The 14,003-nt window shown below is 43.2% G+C and overlaps 1 protein-coding gene across 2 annotated transcripts in view; it reads left to right on the top strand.

Annotated features, from left to right (window-relative positions):
* Nucleotides 1–14,003, top strand: part of FAXC (failed axon connections homolog, metaxin like GST domain containing) — a 73,194-nt gene extending 59,191 nt beyond the window's left edge. For both annotated transcript variants that reach the window (XM_032858176.1, XM_032858175.1), the window contains 2 exons: nt 7,868–10,352; nt 13,157–14,003. In XM_032858176.1, the coding sequence (XP_032714067.1) occupies nt 7,868–8,157 (290 nt within the window). In that variant the 3' untranslated portion in view covers nt 8,158–10,352; nt 13,157–14,003. The remainder of the gene's footprint in view (nt 1–7,867; nt 10,353–13,156) is intronic.

Below are 14,003 nucleotides of genomic sequence, written 5' to 3'. Positions count from 1 at the left end.
TGCCCATCTCGATGCTGTTTTTGAGTCTGAATTGGTGTTACATATTTCGCATGTAGGTATAGGTGCATATGTTTCTACATCATTTGAGTTCAAAACATTCTTTCCTCCTGTTCCAGTGGGTATCTGTAGATCATACATTGAGAGTAGTAGAGCTAGGAAGTTCAAGATTGTGAAAAATAGGGGAAATGTCCGCAAATGTTTTATAGTGTGATACTATATAAAATGTTATTATTATTAGTAGTAGTAATTGTTGTATATTTTGGCCATAAGGCCTTCCACAGTTACATTACGGACTTGGCGGGGGGGCAGTAGAAGTGGGGATGAATGGGACCAGACCTAGGGGATGAATGAATATATGTGTGGGGGTGGTAAGCCAAGAGTTGAATTCATGTTGGCTAGGGGAGCAGGGACAATAAGCTCAACGTGGGTTGGTATCAAGGGACCAGATCTTGGTGTGTGTGTGTGTCGGGGGGGGGCGGGCAGACTGAACAGGTGGGACGCACATGAAAGCTGGGCCTCTGGGAGAGGCTTCCTCTGGTAAATGGGAACTGTTTGGAGTCCTCTCCAATTTTTTTTTTTTTTAAAGATTTTACCTATTTGAGAGAGAGAGAGGAGAGAGAGAGAGAGAGAGAGTGAGAGAGCAGGAACAGGGGTGGGGAGGAAGGGCAGAGGGAGAGGGAGAAGCAGACTCCCCACTGAGCAGGGAGCCTGATGCAGGGCTCGATCCCAGGACTCTGGGATCATGACCTGAGCTGAAGGCAGATACTTAAACCGAATGAGCCACCCGGGTGCCCTGAGTCATCTCCAGTTTGAAGAAGTACCTGAGCAGGTACCTGGGGGCTGCTGATACAGGGATCCAAGCTCAGTATTTGGGTTTGGGAAGGGGAGTGACAGAGTTGACCAAGGTATTTATGCCCCAGCTGAGAAGGCTGGGGATGTAGATGAGATCACCAGTGAATAGTGTATAGAATGTTTTTAATGTTGCTGGAGGGATGGTCAGAACCAAGCAAGGCAGAATCATACAAGAAACTGAGGCAGGTGAACACTCACGTGTGGTGTTCACAGCCACAGGTGGGTGTATAGGAAAGGTTGGGGAAGGCTGTAGCTCTGTATGTGCGTGATTCATGTGCATGCCCAGAAGCTCAGACCAGGTAAAGCACAGGAGAAGTCATTCTCCAGATCCTCCCATTGGTGAGGATGTCTTCAGATACATTACCAGACTTGGTTGGAATAGAGCAGGCATTGACTGAAGGTCTTCCAGAACTTCGGCTGGGTGAGGCTAGGGATAGTAGGGACTAATATTTAATTTCCTATATGATCAGCGCAGAGATGTTCCTTGTCTTGCAATGTGTTGGAAGTTGCCTAAATCAAATATATTACCTTATTGGTGATGTTTGTAGCATTTAAAATAGTTTCTCTTCATTTTAATCATCTAAGATACATTGGTTCCCTTTAGTTCATGTTGTGTATCTACACTCTATTCCTATTACATCCTATTTCCTGCCACCACTCTTACTCACCAACAAGTACACACACTGCCACATCTACTCACACATACACACTCAGTTGTACACATATACCCACATTTGTACCCAATCCCACGCGCGTGATCACACCCAGCTGAGGTCATCTGTTATTAGTCAGAAGCATTTGGGTATTATCCATTATGACTAGAACTATTAAATTCTATAAAATCCCTTCTTGCAGGAATGAAACATCTTTTGTTAAATTATTTATGACTTGTCCCTTTTCACTTTTACTTCCTGGAAGGACTCGAGACATTTAGTGTCCTTTTTAAAGAAATGGGTCAGCCTTTTTGGAGATCAATTTTGAGTTTCACCCAAGATCCACACACTTGGGAGAATCAGACCCCACCGTGTGCGAGGGACTTTGGCTGTGTGTACTTTGGTTCTTAAACAAGTTAGAAGCTTCCAGCTCTCCCTGGGAACCGGGAGTAGCACAAATCGTTAAAGTCCACAGAGGGTCCCTAAATCCCATTTTGGTGTATTGGTTGCATGGCCTTCCAAACCACCTGATGGCAGCTGCTAATAGACAGGCAAACCACTACTTTGGTTTCTACTTCTTCCTCCACCTTTGCTCTTTCTGTGGTGGAGACTTACCCAAGAAGTAACAAGAGGAATGGGAAGCAGGAACAACGAAGCACCTGTAGGCTTTCGAATTGGCGCAAATCTAGGAACGTCAGTGCTTGGATCAGGCAGTCTTCTGCCTTAGCTTTGGAACATCCAAAGCACTGTTGGCCTTGCCACATGTGTGAGTGTGGGTGTGTGTGTATAATATTCGCTTTTGGTCCTAGATATTAGTTACAATATCTAGCCTCATAGTGTAGCAGAACCATTGAAAATATTGAGAAATTTTCCTTAATTTAAGGGAGTAAGAGGACAGACTTTGAATATTAAGACATTCTTAAAATATACTTAGTATGTGTTTGTGTATTATAGATGTAGATACATGAAATATTTCCTTGCTGGAGAAAATTTAGAAAAGATAGAAAAATTAAAAAATAGAACTTGTGCCCCCTGTCACCCACAGAGAACTACTGTTAATATTGTGGTTGGTATTCTCATCTTTCATCAAGTACATGTATGTGTATATTTTAGAAAAATTGGGATCATGGTGTTGATACAGTTATAAACCTGTAGTTTTAATTAACTATGTATCATGGCCATTTCCCTTGTCATTAAATATGCCTTAAAGCAACATATGTAGTAGTTGGATAATATCCTATGCCCTGGCTACATTGTAATCGATGTGATTAATCTTCTCTTTCTGGACTTGTTCTTGTTTCACATAATTTTTTAGCTAATATTCTCTAGTGAATATTGTATAAAAATATAGTCTTGCTTATCTCTGGTTATTTCCTTAAGCCAAATTTCTAGTTGAGGAATTTCTATCTCAAAAGGTCTAAGCTCTTGGTCTGTAGAGCTAAATTGCTTTCTATTTTTTTTTTTTTAAGATTTTATTTATTTATTTGACAGAAAGAGAGAGAAAACACAGGTAAGGGGAGCAGCAGGCTCACCGACCTGGGAGCCCAGTGCGGGGCTTGATCTGAGGACCCTGGGATCATGACCTGAGCCAAAGGCAGGTGCTTAACTGCTAAGCCACCCAGGTGCCCCTCCCCTTTAGCTTCAAGGAGTTGAGGGGAAGGTGGTGTCTTCATCACACCATTCAAATTTATTTCAAACTTTTCTGACGAGGATATGCTCCGTGCCCTCCCTGCCCTGTGACAGAATGCCAAAGAGAACAAGCAGGGGCTCTCCATGCGGTCAGCACCTCACACAGGTCTGCAGTAGTGGGGGGTGCAGAGGAAATGCCTGTAATGAGCGTGTGGGGGTGCCAGCCCCATGTTTTCCAAATACTTGCTGGTTAATGCCTGAGGGCTGGACAGGTGCTGCTGGGACATGCTGGCCCTCTCCTCCCCACCCCCAGCCCGCACTTCTCCCTCACTGTCATTCCTGCTGCACACAATTGGCAGCTGGGAGAAACAAGAGTCCTGGGTTCTGGGGCTGATTGACATTCTGGGGCTGGTTGACGTTTTCAGTGTCAAATTGTACAAAATTTTTTTTTTTTTTTAAAGATTTTATTTATTGGGCGCCTGGGTGGCTCAGTGGGTTAAAGCCTCTGCCTTCAGCCCAGGTCATGATCCCAGCATCCTAGGATCGAGTCCCGCATCGGGCTCTCTGCTCAGCAGGAAGCCTGCTTCCCCCTCTCCCTGCCTGCCTCTCTGCCTACTTGTAATCTCTATCAAATAAATTAAATAAATAAAAAATTAAAAAAAAGGATTTTATTTATTTATTTGACAGATAAAGATCACAAGTAGGCAGAGAGGCAGGCAGAGAGAGAGAGGAGGAGGAAGCAGGCTCTCTGCTGAGCAGAGAGCCCGATGTGCAGCTCGATCCCAGGATGCTGGGATCATGACCTGAGCTGAAGGCAGAAGCTTTAACCCACTGAGCTACCCAGGCACCCCAAAATGTTTTTGAACATTAGAGATATTGCAGTGATGCCCCCCAAAAATAAAATTAGTCACTTTTTTCCAAAGAGCATTGGGGAATATTTCCATTTGGAGGACCTCTAAGAGAACAGCTCTTCATTCTTTTTGGGAGTGACCTCCGGGTCGAGGACCATTTGGCTTTCTGATAAATGGCCTCTCAAGCCGCCCGAGCATATCACCAGTCACTCATTAGTACTGCACTAATGTACTTTATCGGAACTTTAGATTTAAAAATACAATGATTGTCAAAATAAGTTGGATTAATAGGAATATTTTAAAAGATTTATGACTTCCCCTTATCCATGTCTAATATCCCTCCCATGGAATAATCCATATTAAGAATTTGGAATGAATCTTTTTTTGCCTTTCTTTTTCATGTGCAAGTTTACATACATGTATATAATAGTTTTGGGTTTTTTTTAAAAACTATTTTTAAACAATGGAATTGCATTCTATACATTACTTTTATAACTTGCTCTTTTCATTTAATAGAATGTCATGCCTTTTTAACAATTACAAAATATATAGAATTGATGCACTGTAATTTATTCTATCAATCCCTATTGATGGACATTCAGGTCATTTTCATCTTTCTTTTCTTCCTTATTTTTTACTGACACAATGCTGTTGACATGCATATACATATATCTTTACGTACCGGGGGTTTTATCTTAGTAGAATAGAGAAATAAAAGTGGAGTTTTCGGCCCCACAGATAGGTACAGTTAAAATTTCAACAGATGACATTGGATTACTTTCCAAAAAAAGGTTATAAAAATTTATAATCCCACCAGACATGTAGTTACAATGCCTCACCCTCCATGTTGGAGGTTATCAGACTTTAATTTTTACCATTTTTTTGTGTGACATTGTTATCTCATTATTAGGTACACTTTGAAAAAAATGCAGTTTTTCTATTATTTCACAAGGTTCACACCTTCAGTGTAGGCATTTATGTTAACACAGGTGTCTCTCTCTCTCTCTCTCTCTCTCTCACACACACACACACACACACACACACACATACATAATTTCTACTGCCAACTTTTTTCTTTTCTTTTGTCTGGTAGCATGGTGAGTGGGTCAGCTGCTGGAGAATCCAGGGACAGAAGGGACTGGTGAAGTCAGACACGGGTAGAACTCAGCCATAACATTTCATTCTTCATCCCACTGTTTTTATCCGTGGTGGGATTTGAGGATGGGTATGTGGGCTCCCAGTTTTTGCTTATAAAAAGCAATCCCTTTCTGGACTCCATGATAGAATGATCACTTCTTGACAACTCATTATCTTTGAGGGGCAGTACCTGTCCCCTCATAATTCTTGAGACCCCAGAAAGAATTACAGAAAAATCTTCTGCGACAGGGAGTGTGAAGCTATTAATTCCCAAGCCAGGCTGGGGTGGGGGTGGAGAGAATAGATTCGTGGTGAAGGGCACAGAGTCTGGAGACTGGGTGTTGGAATCCTGGCTCTGCTGCTTTCTAGCTATGTGACCTTAGGCAAGTTAATTAACCTCTTTGTTGCTTCCGTGTTCCCATGACAGATGGGGATAATAATAGTTTCTGCTTCATAGGATTATTGCAAATACTAATTCAACAGATGAATAAAGCCCTTCAAACAGTGCCTGGTACACAGTAGGGACTATATGCATGTTTGCTGTTATTTTTACTAACTTTTATTATTGTACGCTGAAGAGGAATTCGTGTCACACAGGACAAAGGCAGGGCAGCCCTCCTGGAAGAAAAGTGAAGTAACAGGCTGTAGAAAAAACAGCCACAGGAGAAGCACCTAGAACCATATATGGTGTAGATCCTGTGGATACTGTGAATAGATTTTGACTTTCTAGCTGCTTGCTAAACAGCTCGGAGCGAATGGTCTTGATTGAGGCAAACACAGCTGTCTCCAGACCCTACTGTGAAGTGATCATAGTCCATCTTCTATCACTTCCTCCCACTCCAAGGCCTGCCCCCCATCCCCCATCCCGCTGGCCAAACCTTGCTGGGGCCTCCACAGCTTTGTCCAAGTCTTGGTTAGCTGGGACTGGCAGCAGTACCGGGGAGGTGTTTCCTGACTGCTTCCCTGAGGGAGAATCTAAGTGGAGGGTTTGTCTGCATCTTTTCAGGGAGCACTGATGGTGGCTCCTTGGCTTCTGGCTCCTGAGTGTGTATGTAAATTCCTTGAGTAGGGGGCAGTCAGAATGGACTCTTAGTATGGGGGGAACTGTTATGACCTGAGGCAACTGAAAATAGTGCCCTGGAAGCGATATTAGCCCACCAGTTTATAGGGCTCATGGAGTGAGGGAATCGCTTCTTCATGTTTTATAGGGAGCGTGCTTATTGAAGCAATTTTGAAGAATTTCCGTTGGAAAATGTGTATAATAATGTTACGCAAAGTAACGGGAAGTGGTAATAATGACAAATAAATAGAAAATATGCTGAAATAAATTCCACCAAAATGTTCATTGTGATGACCTGGGATTGATGAGATTATAGGAGCCTTATGTTTTCTCCCTTATCTATTTATACCGTTTTTATATAAAGGGTTCTCACTTTCCAAAACGAGAATGTATTATTTTCTTTGATAGAAAATAGAGTAGTTAAAGACTATAATCAATAGACCCATTAATACAGAAACAACCTATATGGCCATAAAGGGGGTATGGTAAAAACAAAATAAACAATGGTACATCTGAATAATGAGCTACCGTGCAGTCATCAGGTAATAGTGTGAAATTGAAAGTTTTTTTACTACAGGTTGTTAAGGGGGTAAAAGTAGTATAAGAAACAGAATATATAGTAAATGCTTAAATAGCAAGTATAAATATATGTAAGCATATATATGTCTATACATTTCTGGAAGAACATAAAAATGTTATTACAGTTGTGATTATTGGTAATTCTTTTATTTTTGGTGTATCCATTATTTTCTAATTTCAGCAGTGAAACATTGGATTACCTGTATAATTAGATGTTTATATAACTTTAAAAAAAAAACCTCCAAAGAATATTCTTAGGGCTAGGAAATCCAGAAAGGGACAGTGACAAATTATGTGTTTGTAAGCAATGCTGCCATCTGGTGGATCAAAGGCAAAAACTCACCCTCGCCATTTTTCATCAGGAATTAAGAAATGAATGTCAGATTCGTGTTGTGTTTCAGACGAATGCTTGGACAATTTTAGTGACTTAACAAAAGTGTTCCTTTGATTCACATGAAAAGAAGTAGCCCAGGGACTGAGTGGGAACTTAATTATGGGTGTGACTGTTCCATTTTATTAAAAAAAATATTTAAAAACCTGTTTTACTAAATGTGCCTGGGGTTACACTCATCCATAAAGAATTCTGACTTATCCATTTTATTTAGGATTATTTACATCTTAACATAACTTTTCCCAACTATGTGGCATAGTACGCAGTCCTTAATAACACTACAAATATTTGTGGAACGAATGATTATTTCTGGCTGACTTAATCCAACTGACAGTTGGTGTATTTTCATGGGCTATATTTTAATTTAAATATGAACCAGTCAAAGTACCAGTTCTCTTGATAACCAAACATAAAATAATAAAATGCTTGACACGGCCAAATGATGGTCATTTAGCTGCCACTTTGGATAAACTACCCACCATAGGACTCTCTCCTAAATCTCACTCAGCCCACTCACGAATTTAACTTTTTCTGCTTCCCTTTCTTCTTACACACATGAAAACCTAAATATTTGATGGTCCCTCTGTGGAAAAACATTGTGAACGTCTCCCCCACCATATTCTTCCCAATGAATTCCCCGGGCCGAGTGGCTAACTGGTAGACTGCTGCCTTTGAGAATTAACCCTGACTTTCCTTACCCCTTTCCCCCCAACAGGTGAACTGATCAACCTTGCCATGTACTGTGAGAGGATAAGGAGGAAATTCTGGCCCGAGTGGCACCATGATGATGACAACACCATCTATGAGTCTGAGGAGAGCAGCGAAGGCAGCAAAACCCACACGCCCTTGCTGGATTTCAGCTTTTACTCAAGGACAGAGACCTTTGAAGATGAGGGAGCAGAGAACAGTTTTTCCAGAACCCCAGATACGGATTTCACTGGACACTCGCTCTTTGATTCCGACGTGGACATGGATGACTACACAGACCACGAACAGTGCAAGTGATGTTCAGCCTCGCTGACCGTCTTCTGCCCGAGCTGCCACTCCCTGGTGGGTCCAGTGTCCCAGGTGGGAATCCAGCTCAGCTGGGAGGAGATCTTCGTGCTTGGCACACTTCTCACAAGCTAACTGGACTATAGCAGCCTTATTTCTTTTTGTACAAATGAAACACAGAACCATTAAGGTGGCTCCATTTAAAACAGGCAAAAAAAAAAAAATGTCAGCATGGTTCCTGAAATCCATTTTTTGTTTTCATTAGAAAACTAACATCCTGTGGCAGAGCAGGGGCAAGAACAGGTCGTCTGTGGATCCCGATTCCGTAGATCCCCTTCAGCCCGAGGGCTTAGCTGTGAGACGGACTCTCGAGCACCCTTCCTTCCTTCACGTGGGTTCGAAGTAACCCGAGAAGTCATCAGGAGACATGTAGGAGACGAGGGTTCTATGGTGGCTGCTTGTATTTTATGTGTGTATATTGTATGTTGAGATAATTCAAATAAAATCCCTAGATATTCAGTGAACACCTACTACGTGCAAAGCACTGTGCTAGGTGCTAATCAGTATAAGTTTTCTTCTCAGTCCTGCCAGTGACTAGCTGTGTGATTTCGGGCAAGTCCCTTAATTCTCGTGTGCCTCATTTCCCCCACCTGTCAGGTGGGGATAACACTACTCTCCACCTACCTACCTCACAGGGGTGTTGTGAGGATTCATGTGGTAACATTCGGCGCTTTAAACCTCTTGGAAGAGCTGCGGCGTAAACACCTTTTATTCTGGATTGTGCTTCCGACGTGTGGCGATTCGAGGGCAAAGGAGTTCCACGTCCGGCCAGCAGCAGCCACAGTCACTCGCCAGAGCCGAGCAGACGAAACGCGCGCAGAGGCACAGCTAGGACTCGGTCCTCGTTCTTCCCTGTGATCTTGCTTGAATCGAACTCTTTTGCGGAGAGAACCTTGAACATGCCCTCCCAGCTCATCAACAGCTGCAAACAGTCTTCAGTTCTGTGTGTCTGCAGAAGTCTTTCTTTCGTTGCCTGAACGCACGCTGGAGTGTTGTCCTTTGTCGACTCCCGAGCGTTAAGTTGCCCGTGTCTGGTTTATCGGAAGGGAGTAAAGCTCAGGAACATGACGGGTTTCACAGAAGTGGAGGGGAAAGGATTTGACTGATTTTTCTAAGCAGATGCTTGCCAGTTTGTAATGTCTTTTTGAAAACAGACCTTGTGAGATGTGCTGAAATGATGTAGTGTGAAGAGAATCACGGCGCTGGCATCAGAGCACTTGGTGCAGTGTACACTCTATGCAGTTTTCCTAATGCAACTTCTCCGGTGTTCTCAGCTGTTGCCCTGCGAGAGGAAGGCAATGCCGAGGACAAACGTTAATGTTTCTTAAGGATTTCCCATAGCCTCCCTGTGCTCCCTCTCCTTCCCCGTAGAGCACAGGGACCCTTGGGGTTACTGTATTTACTAAGGCCCTCTGTCTCTGAAGACATCATTTTTGGTGACTTACAACATTTTCCAGTGAAATAGGGGGTGAAGGTGCTGGGGTGATGGCCGTGGATTTGGGCAGGGGAGTCAGTGTTCAGATTCACATCTGCAACCAGAACGGCTTTGCTTCTGATCACAGCGGGCTCACTGGGCGATGGTTATGCGTTGAGGGGCTCAAGAGACACTGCTTTAAAGACAGCAACATGTGCTGGGACAAGTTCGTGTTCTTTGCTTGACAAAGACTCTTTGAATATGGCTTTTGCAAAAAAATCCTAAAATGCTGTGGATTCCACTGAGAGGTAAAGGGGGAGAGTTGCTGAGGCTGTTGACCATTGAAGCAACTGTGTAGGAGATGCCCTGAGTTGGACATTCTTATTGCACAGGAAACCCGGTTGTTAGTCTCTTATTAGAACCATTCATCTTGGAGAGGACTGTTTGGTGCCTAATGAAAATGTGGTGCAGAAGATATGAATGAGGATCGGGTTTCATCTCCAGTGTCACTTGGGAGGACTGTCCACTTCTGTCTCTAATGAGTGTGTTCCAAGGCCAGCTGGTGGTAGTTCCATGTGACTAGGGAAACTTTGGGCTTGAAAATGCGAATTCGACAAACAGATGGACTATTGACCCATCCGCACAAGGACCGAGTTGCCCTGTCCCCACTCTTAGCTGGAGAGAGTTGTGTTTGGAATTTTGCCTACGATTTATTCTTACTATGTAGCACCAGGTGTGTTGTATCTTTACTTCAAGAATGATTAAGTTATGATTGTGTAGAGTTGCGTGTGTTTTTTTTTTTTTTTAAATCGTGCATTGCTTGGAGAGCAAGTACATGGAGAGACAATGTTCATTGTCATTCTATCCGGGTGCCTCTCAGGGGCTTGAATGGACGTTACCACTTGGAGTCTTGGGTACTAGCCTGACAGCTCATGACTGGGTAGCCAAATATTTTGTAGGTGTAACTCAATCTGGAGCCCTGGAATTACATCCCCAGGTTTTACCTTTCCAATATGGGTTATGGAAACAAAATAACCAAGACAGACTCGGTGTGGTTTGGATGACCTGGGTAGGCTTTATTGGGAGGGCTTTAATTTTATCTTTTTAATTTTGATTTTATCATTCATTCCTAAGCTCCCCAGATCTGAAGTGTTCTCCAATATGGTGAACAGGTGCTACTTACAAGAAAAAAAATAACAAGAAATTAGGGGACATTTTGGTTATCTGGCTTACTTGTTCAAGTTGTGTTTTTGTTTTTTTTTACTGGAAAGTAACTTAAGGAAGTGTGATCTTCAATGTTAACAGAGGTTCTAGGTTGGGCAGAAGACCCGTGCTAGCCACCTGTTCTTTTTTTACCCCAATAAATTCCTCCCTTCTCTCCCTCTCCCTTTGCCCCTCATCCCCACTCATCAGGATTGAGGAGCAGCAACAGTATGATTTAATCTGCATATGTCAGAGTAGATATAAAGGCAACATAAATTTATGCAGAGGTAAACCGTATCTTCAGAGTTTATCATTTTGTTGTTGTAACATAACGAATTGTGAACAGTGATGCTCTTGAGGCCATGGGCTACCCCGGTGACTGATCATAGACTTAGAGCAACTTGGACTTGAATCACAACTACAGTCTGGTGCTCCAGTGAACCCTGCCTGTGTGTGCTCTGGTATTAGGTATTGGGATAGGATTCCTGAAGTAGTGTTCAAGGAAAGGAAGAGCTAGGGATTTTAGCTTCATGGGTCTTGTCTAGATTATTTGAGAGAAAGTGTAGAATCAAGCAGTGTACGGCTAGGCCATGGGTTGGTTGTGGGAAGCCCCTTACAAGAGAGCCTTTGAGGTTGTTATTGGCCCTGCATCACATGTGCGTTCATTTGCAGGGAAGGACCTGAACCGAATCTTTCTCCTGGCCTTAGATGGTTCTTGCCATGACACCATTTTGACTTGGTTTCCTTTGAAAACCCACGTCCCCTGAGAAATCGCTCTGTGCCCATGGAGCCAGCATGTCCCCAGTCTCTCTCAAAGAGTGCTTAGAGTCTTCCGCTCTTGTCCTCCATGTCCATTCAGTCCGGTCCAGGACAACCCAAGAGATCTTTCATTAGGGTTTACTCTGCAAGGTACTGCTAGGCTGTGCGAATGATAGCAAGGAGCCAAGACTCCTTATTCTTTGTTATTTATCTTTTAAGAATGCATGCCCATATGCTCACTCACTGTGTGTTTACTGAGCACCTGCCCAGGGCCTGGCCCTGGCTATGGAGTGGAGAACAGAACAGACATGGCACCCTCATGTTAGGTCATCCTCTTTTCCTTAGACTTCTGCGGTAGCCTCTTTTAAATGCTTGGTCACTTCTCTCATCCATTCTATCCATCACCACTAATTTTTTTAAAAAGCTCCGGCCCTGAGGGTGTGCCATATTGCCTCAGGGTGAGGGCGCTCCCTGGGGCCTGGTATCCTCACCTCTTCCTTCTTCTCCTTCCCTGGGGTGTCTCCCAGGGCTCCTCCATGTGAGCCATCCAGTGCATCCAGGTTGGTTTGGTTGCCATTGCCTAGACATACCTTATTTTCCCCCTCTGCCTCTGCTTATGCTAGCCTCTCTCCTGAAACGCCTGCTCTTTCTTTCCGCTGGCCCAACTCATGCCCACCTCTTAAGGCCCAGCTTCCTCAGTTCCCAGCTCATTATAATCTCCCCTTCCTCTAGAAACACAGCATTCATCATCTCCTTCCCTGATGGCTGCATGGGAAAGGTATACCCAAAAGCAGGCCACGTGCTAAAAAACAGTGGTTTTAAATTGACCTCAGAGATGCCACTGAGAATCCTATGAAAGCCCTCTGCCTTATTACCAGAACAATACATGTATGAAAATGCACAAAATTTTACGTAGAAGTTCAGATTTAGAGACCTGAAATCATCCATGGATTCCTTAGGCGCTCACGGACCCCAGTTGAAGAAACCTGTATAAAGAGTGTTTAAAAATTCCCATTATTAGTGTTCATTCTTTTCTTGCCTTTGACCTATTCAGAGAGGAGAAAAATTGGTATGGGACGTGCATGCAAGAGAATTTCTTACTATCCATGCTGAGTGTGTTGAGTGACAGGGAAGGAAGGAAGAAGAGGTGTCTTGCATTAATTGAGAAAATAGCTTTGTTTTGACAGATTTGGCATTCTGAAACTGACAAGGCTTTATTGTTATTGTTTTTGTCAGTTATCCTTAAACCATCCAAAAAGTTGGTTTATCCGAATTAATTCAGGGCCCTGTGAGCTTCTTCTCAGCTCTCAAACCTACCACTTCTGCATGGGTAGGCTGACCAGCGGGGGGTGTCAGGTAGGAGAGAAGAGGCTGGATTGTCCCTTATAGGAAAAGGTCTGCACAAGCACGTTTTTCTGTATCCATCCATCCATCCATCCATCCATCCATCCATCCATCCATCCATTCATAGGATAATTGTTGAGTGTATTTTCAATAAAAGGATGGTGCCTTTGTTGATAGGTAACTACTCAGGTTCTTCTGTGTCGCTGTTGTCGTCTTTTTCATTTTTTACAGGGTGAAGTGATTTTTATTGCTCCTATCATCCAAGATTCGTTGCTCTTCTGTATGTGCAGGGCTGTGTAAGTTGAACAAGAACCGATGAAAGTACGTTTGATGACAAGTACTTCCAAGTCTGAACGCTGAACTCCGGCAACCCATCCTTAATAAGTTCAGCCATCCATTATGTATGATTGTGGAGGGCTTGACCTTTATTCAGTTGCTTCCAGTGGTCTGGAAGAAGCTTGGCAAAGTTTGAGAGGATCCCCTTGGTGGGTGGGGCGGGAGGTCCCGCTTGCCTGGAGCACTCTGGCCAGCGCCTGGAGTAAATGCAAACACATCGTGAATGTTCTCTTCATTGGAATTCCTTACCAGAAACTTGGGTTTTTAGTCCCTGACTTTACAGAATGTCTGAAAAATATTTAAGGTTCCTTAACCTTCAGGACAAGATAACTGGAATGAGTAACGTATCAGCCTTGGTTTTGAGCGACAGTTACAGAGGAAATTGAAAAATCGCTTAAAGGAAAGTGACTCAGCTCTCTTGGGGCTGACAATGTGACCCCCTCAAGCATTCTGGCTCTTGCTAAGGCAGGGGACTTGTCCCCAGAAAAAGGCTTTCTGAAACTTCTGTTGCTGGCTAGATTATGACCAGGAGGGATGCTCAAATTTCAAGAAGATTATTGCCCCAAATTGTAAAACTTGTTGATAAATGGAGGGGCCCATTGCAATAATGAACTAACTTATGAATGTGGTCTAGCCAGCATCAACACTCGTGATCATTTTAGTGGGAGAAACAAGTTACCTAGAATAAGAGATTGGTAGAGACTTTAGTGTTCTTACGTAATTAATTAATATCAGCAATGAA

This window comes from Lontra canadensis, unplaced genomic scaffold (genome assembly GCF_010015895.1).
Source record: "Lontra canadensis isolate GAN:19392208 unplaced genomic scaffold, GSC_riverotter_1.0 scaffold14, whole genome shotgun sequence".
NCBI classification, from domain to species: Eukaryota; Metazoa; Chordata; class Mammalia; order Carnivora; family Mustelidae; genus Lontra; species Lontra canadensis.
This window is presented reverse-complemented; position numbering and strand designations above follow the sequence as displayed.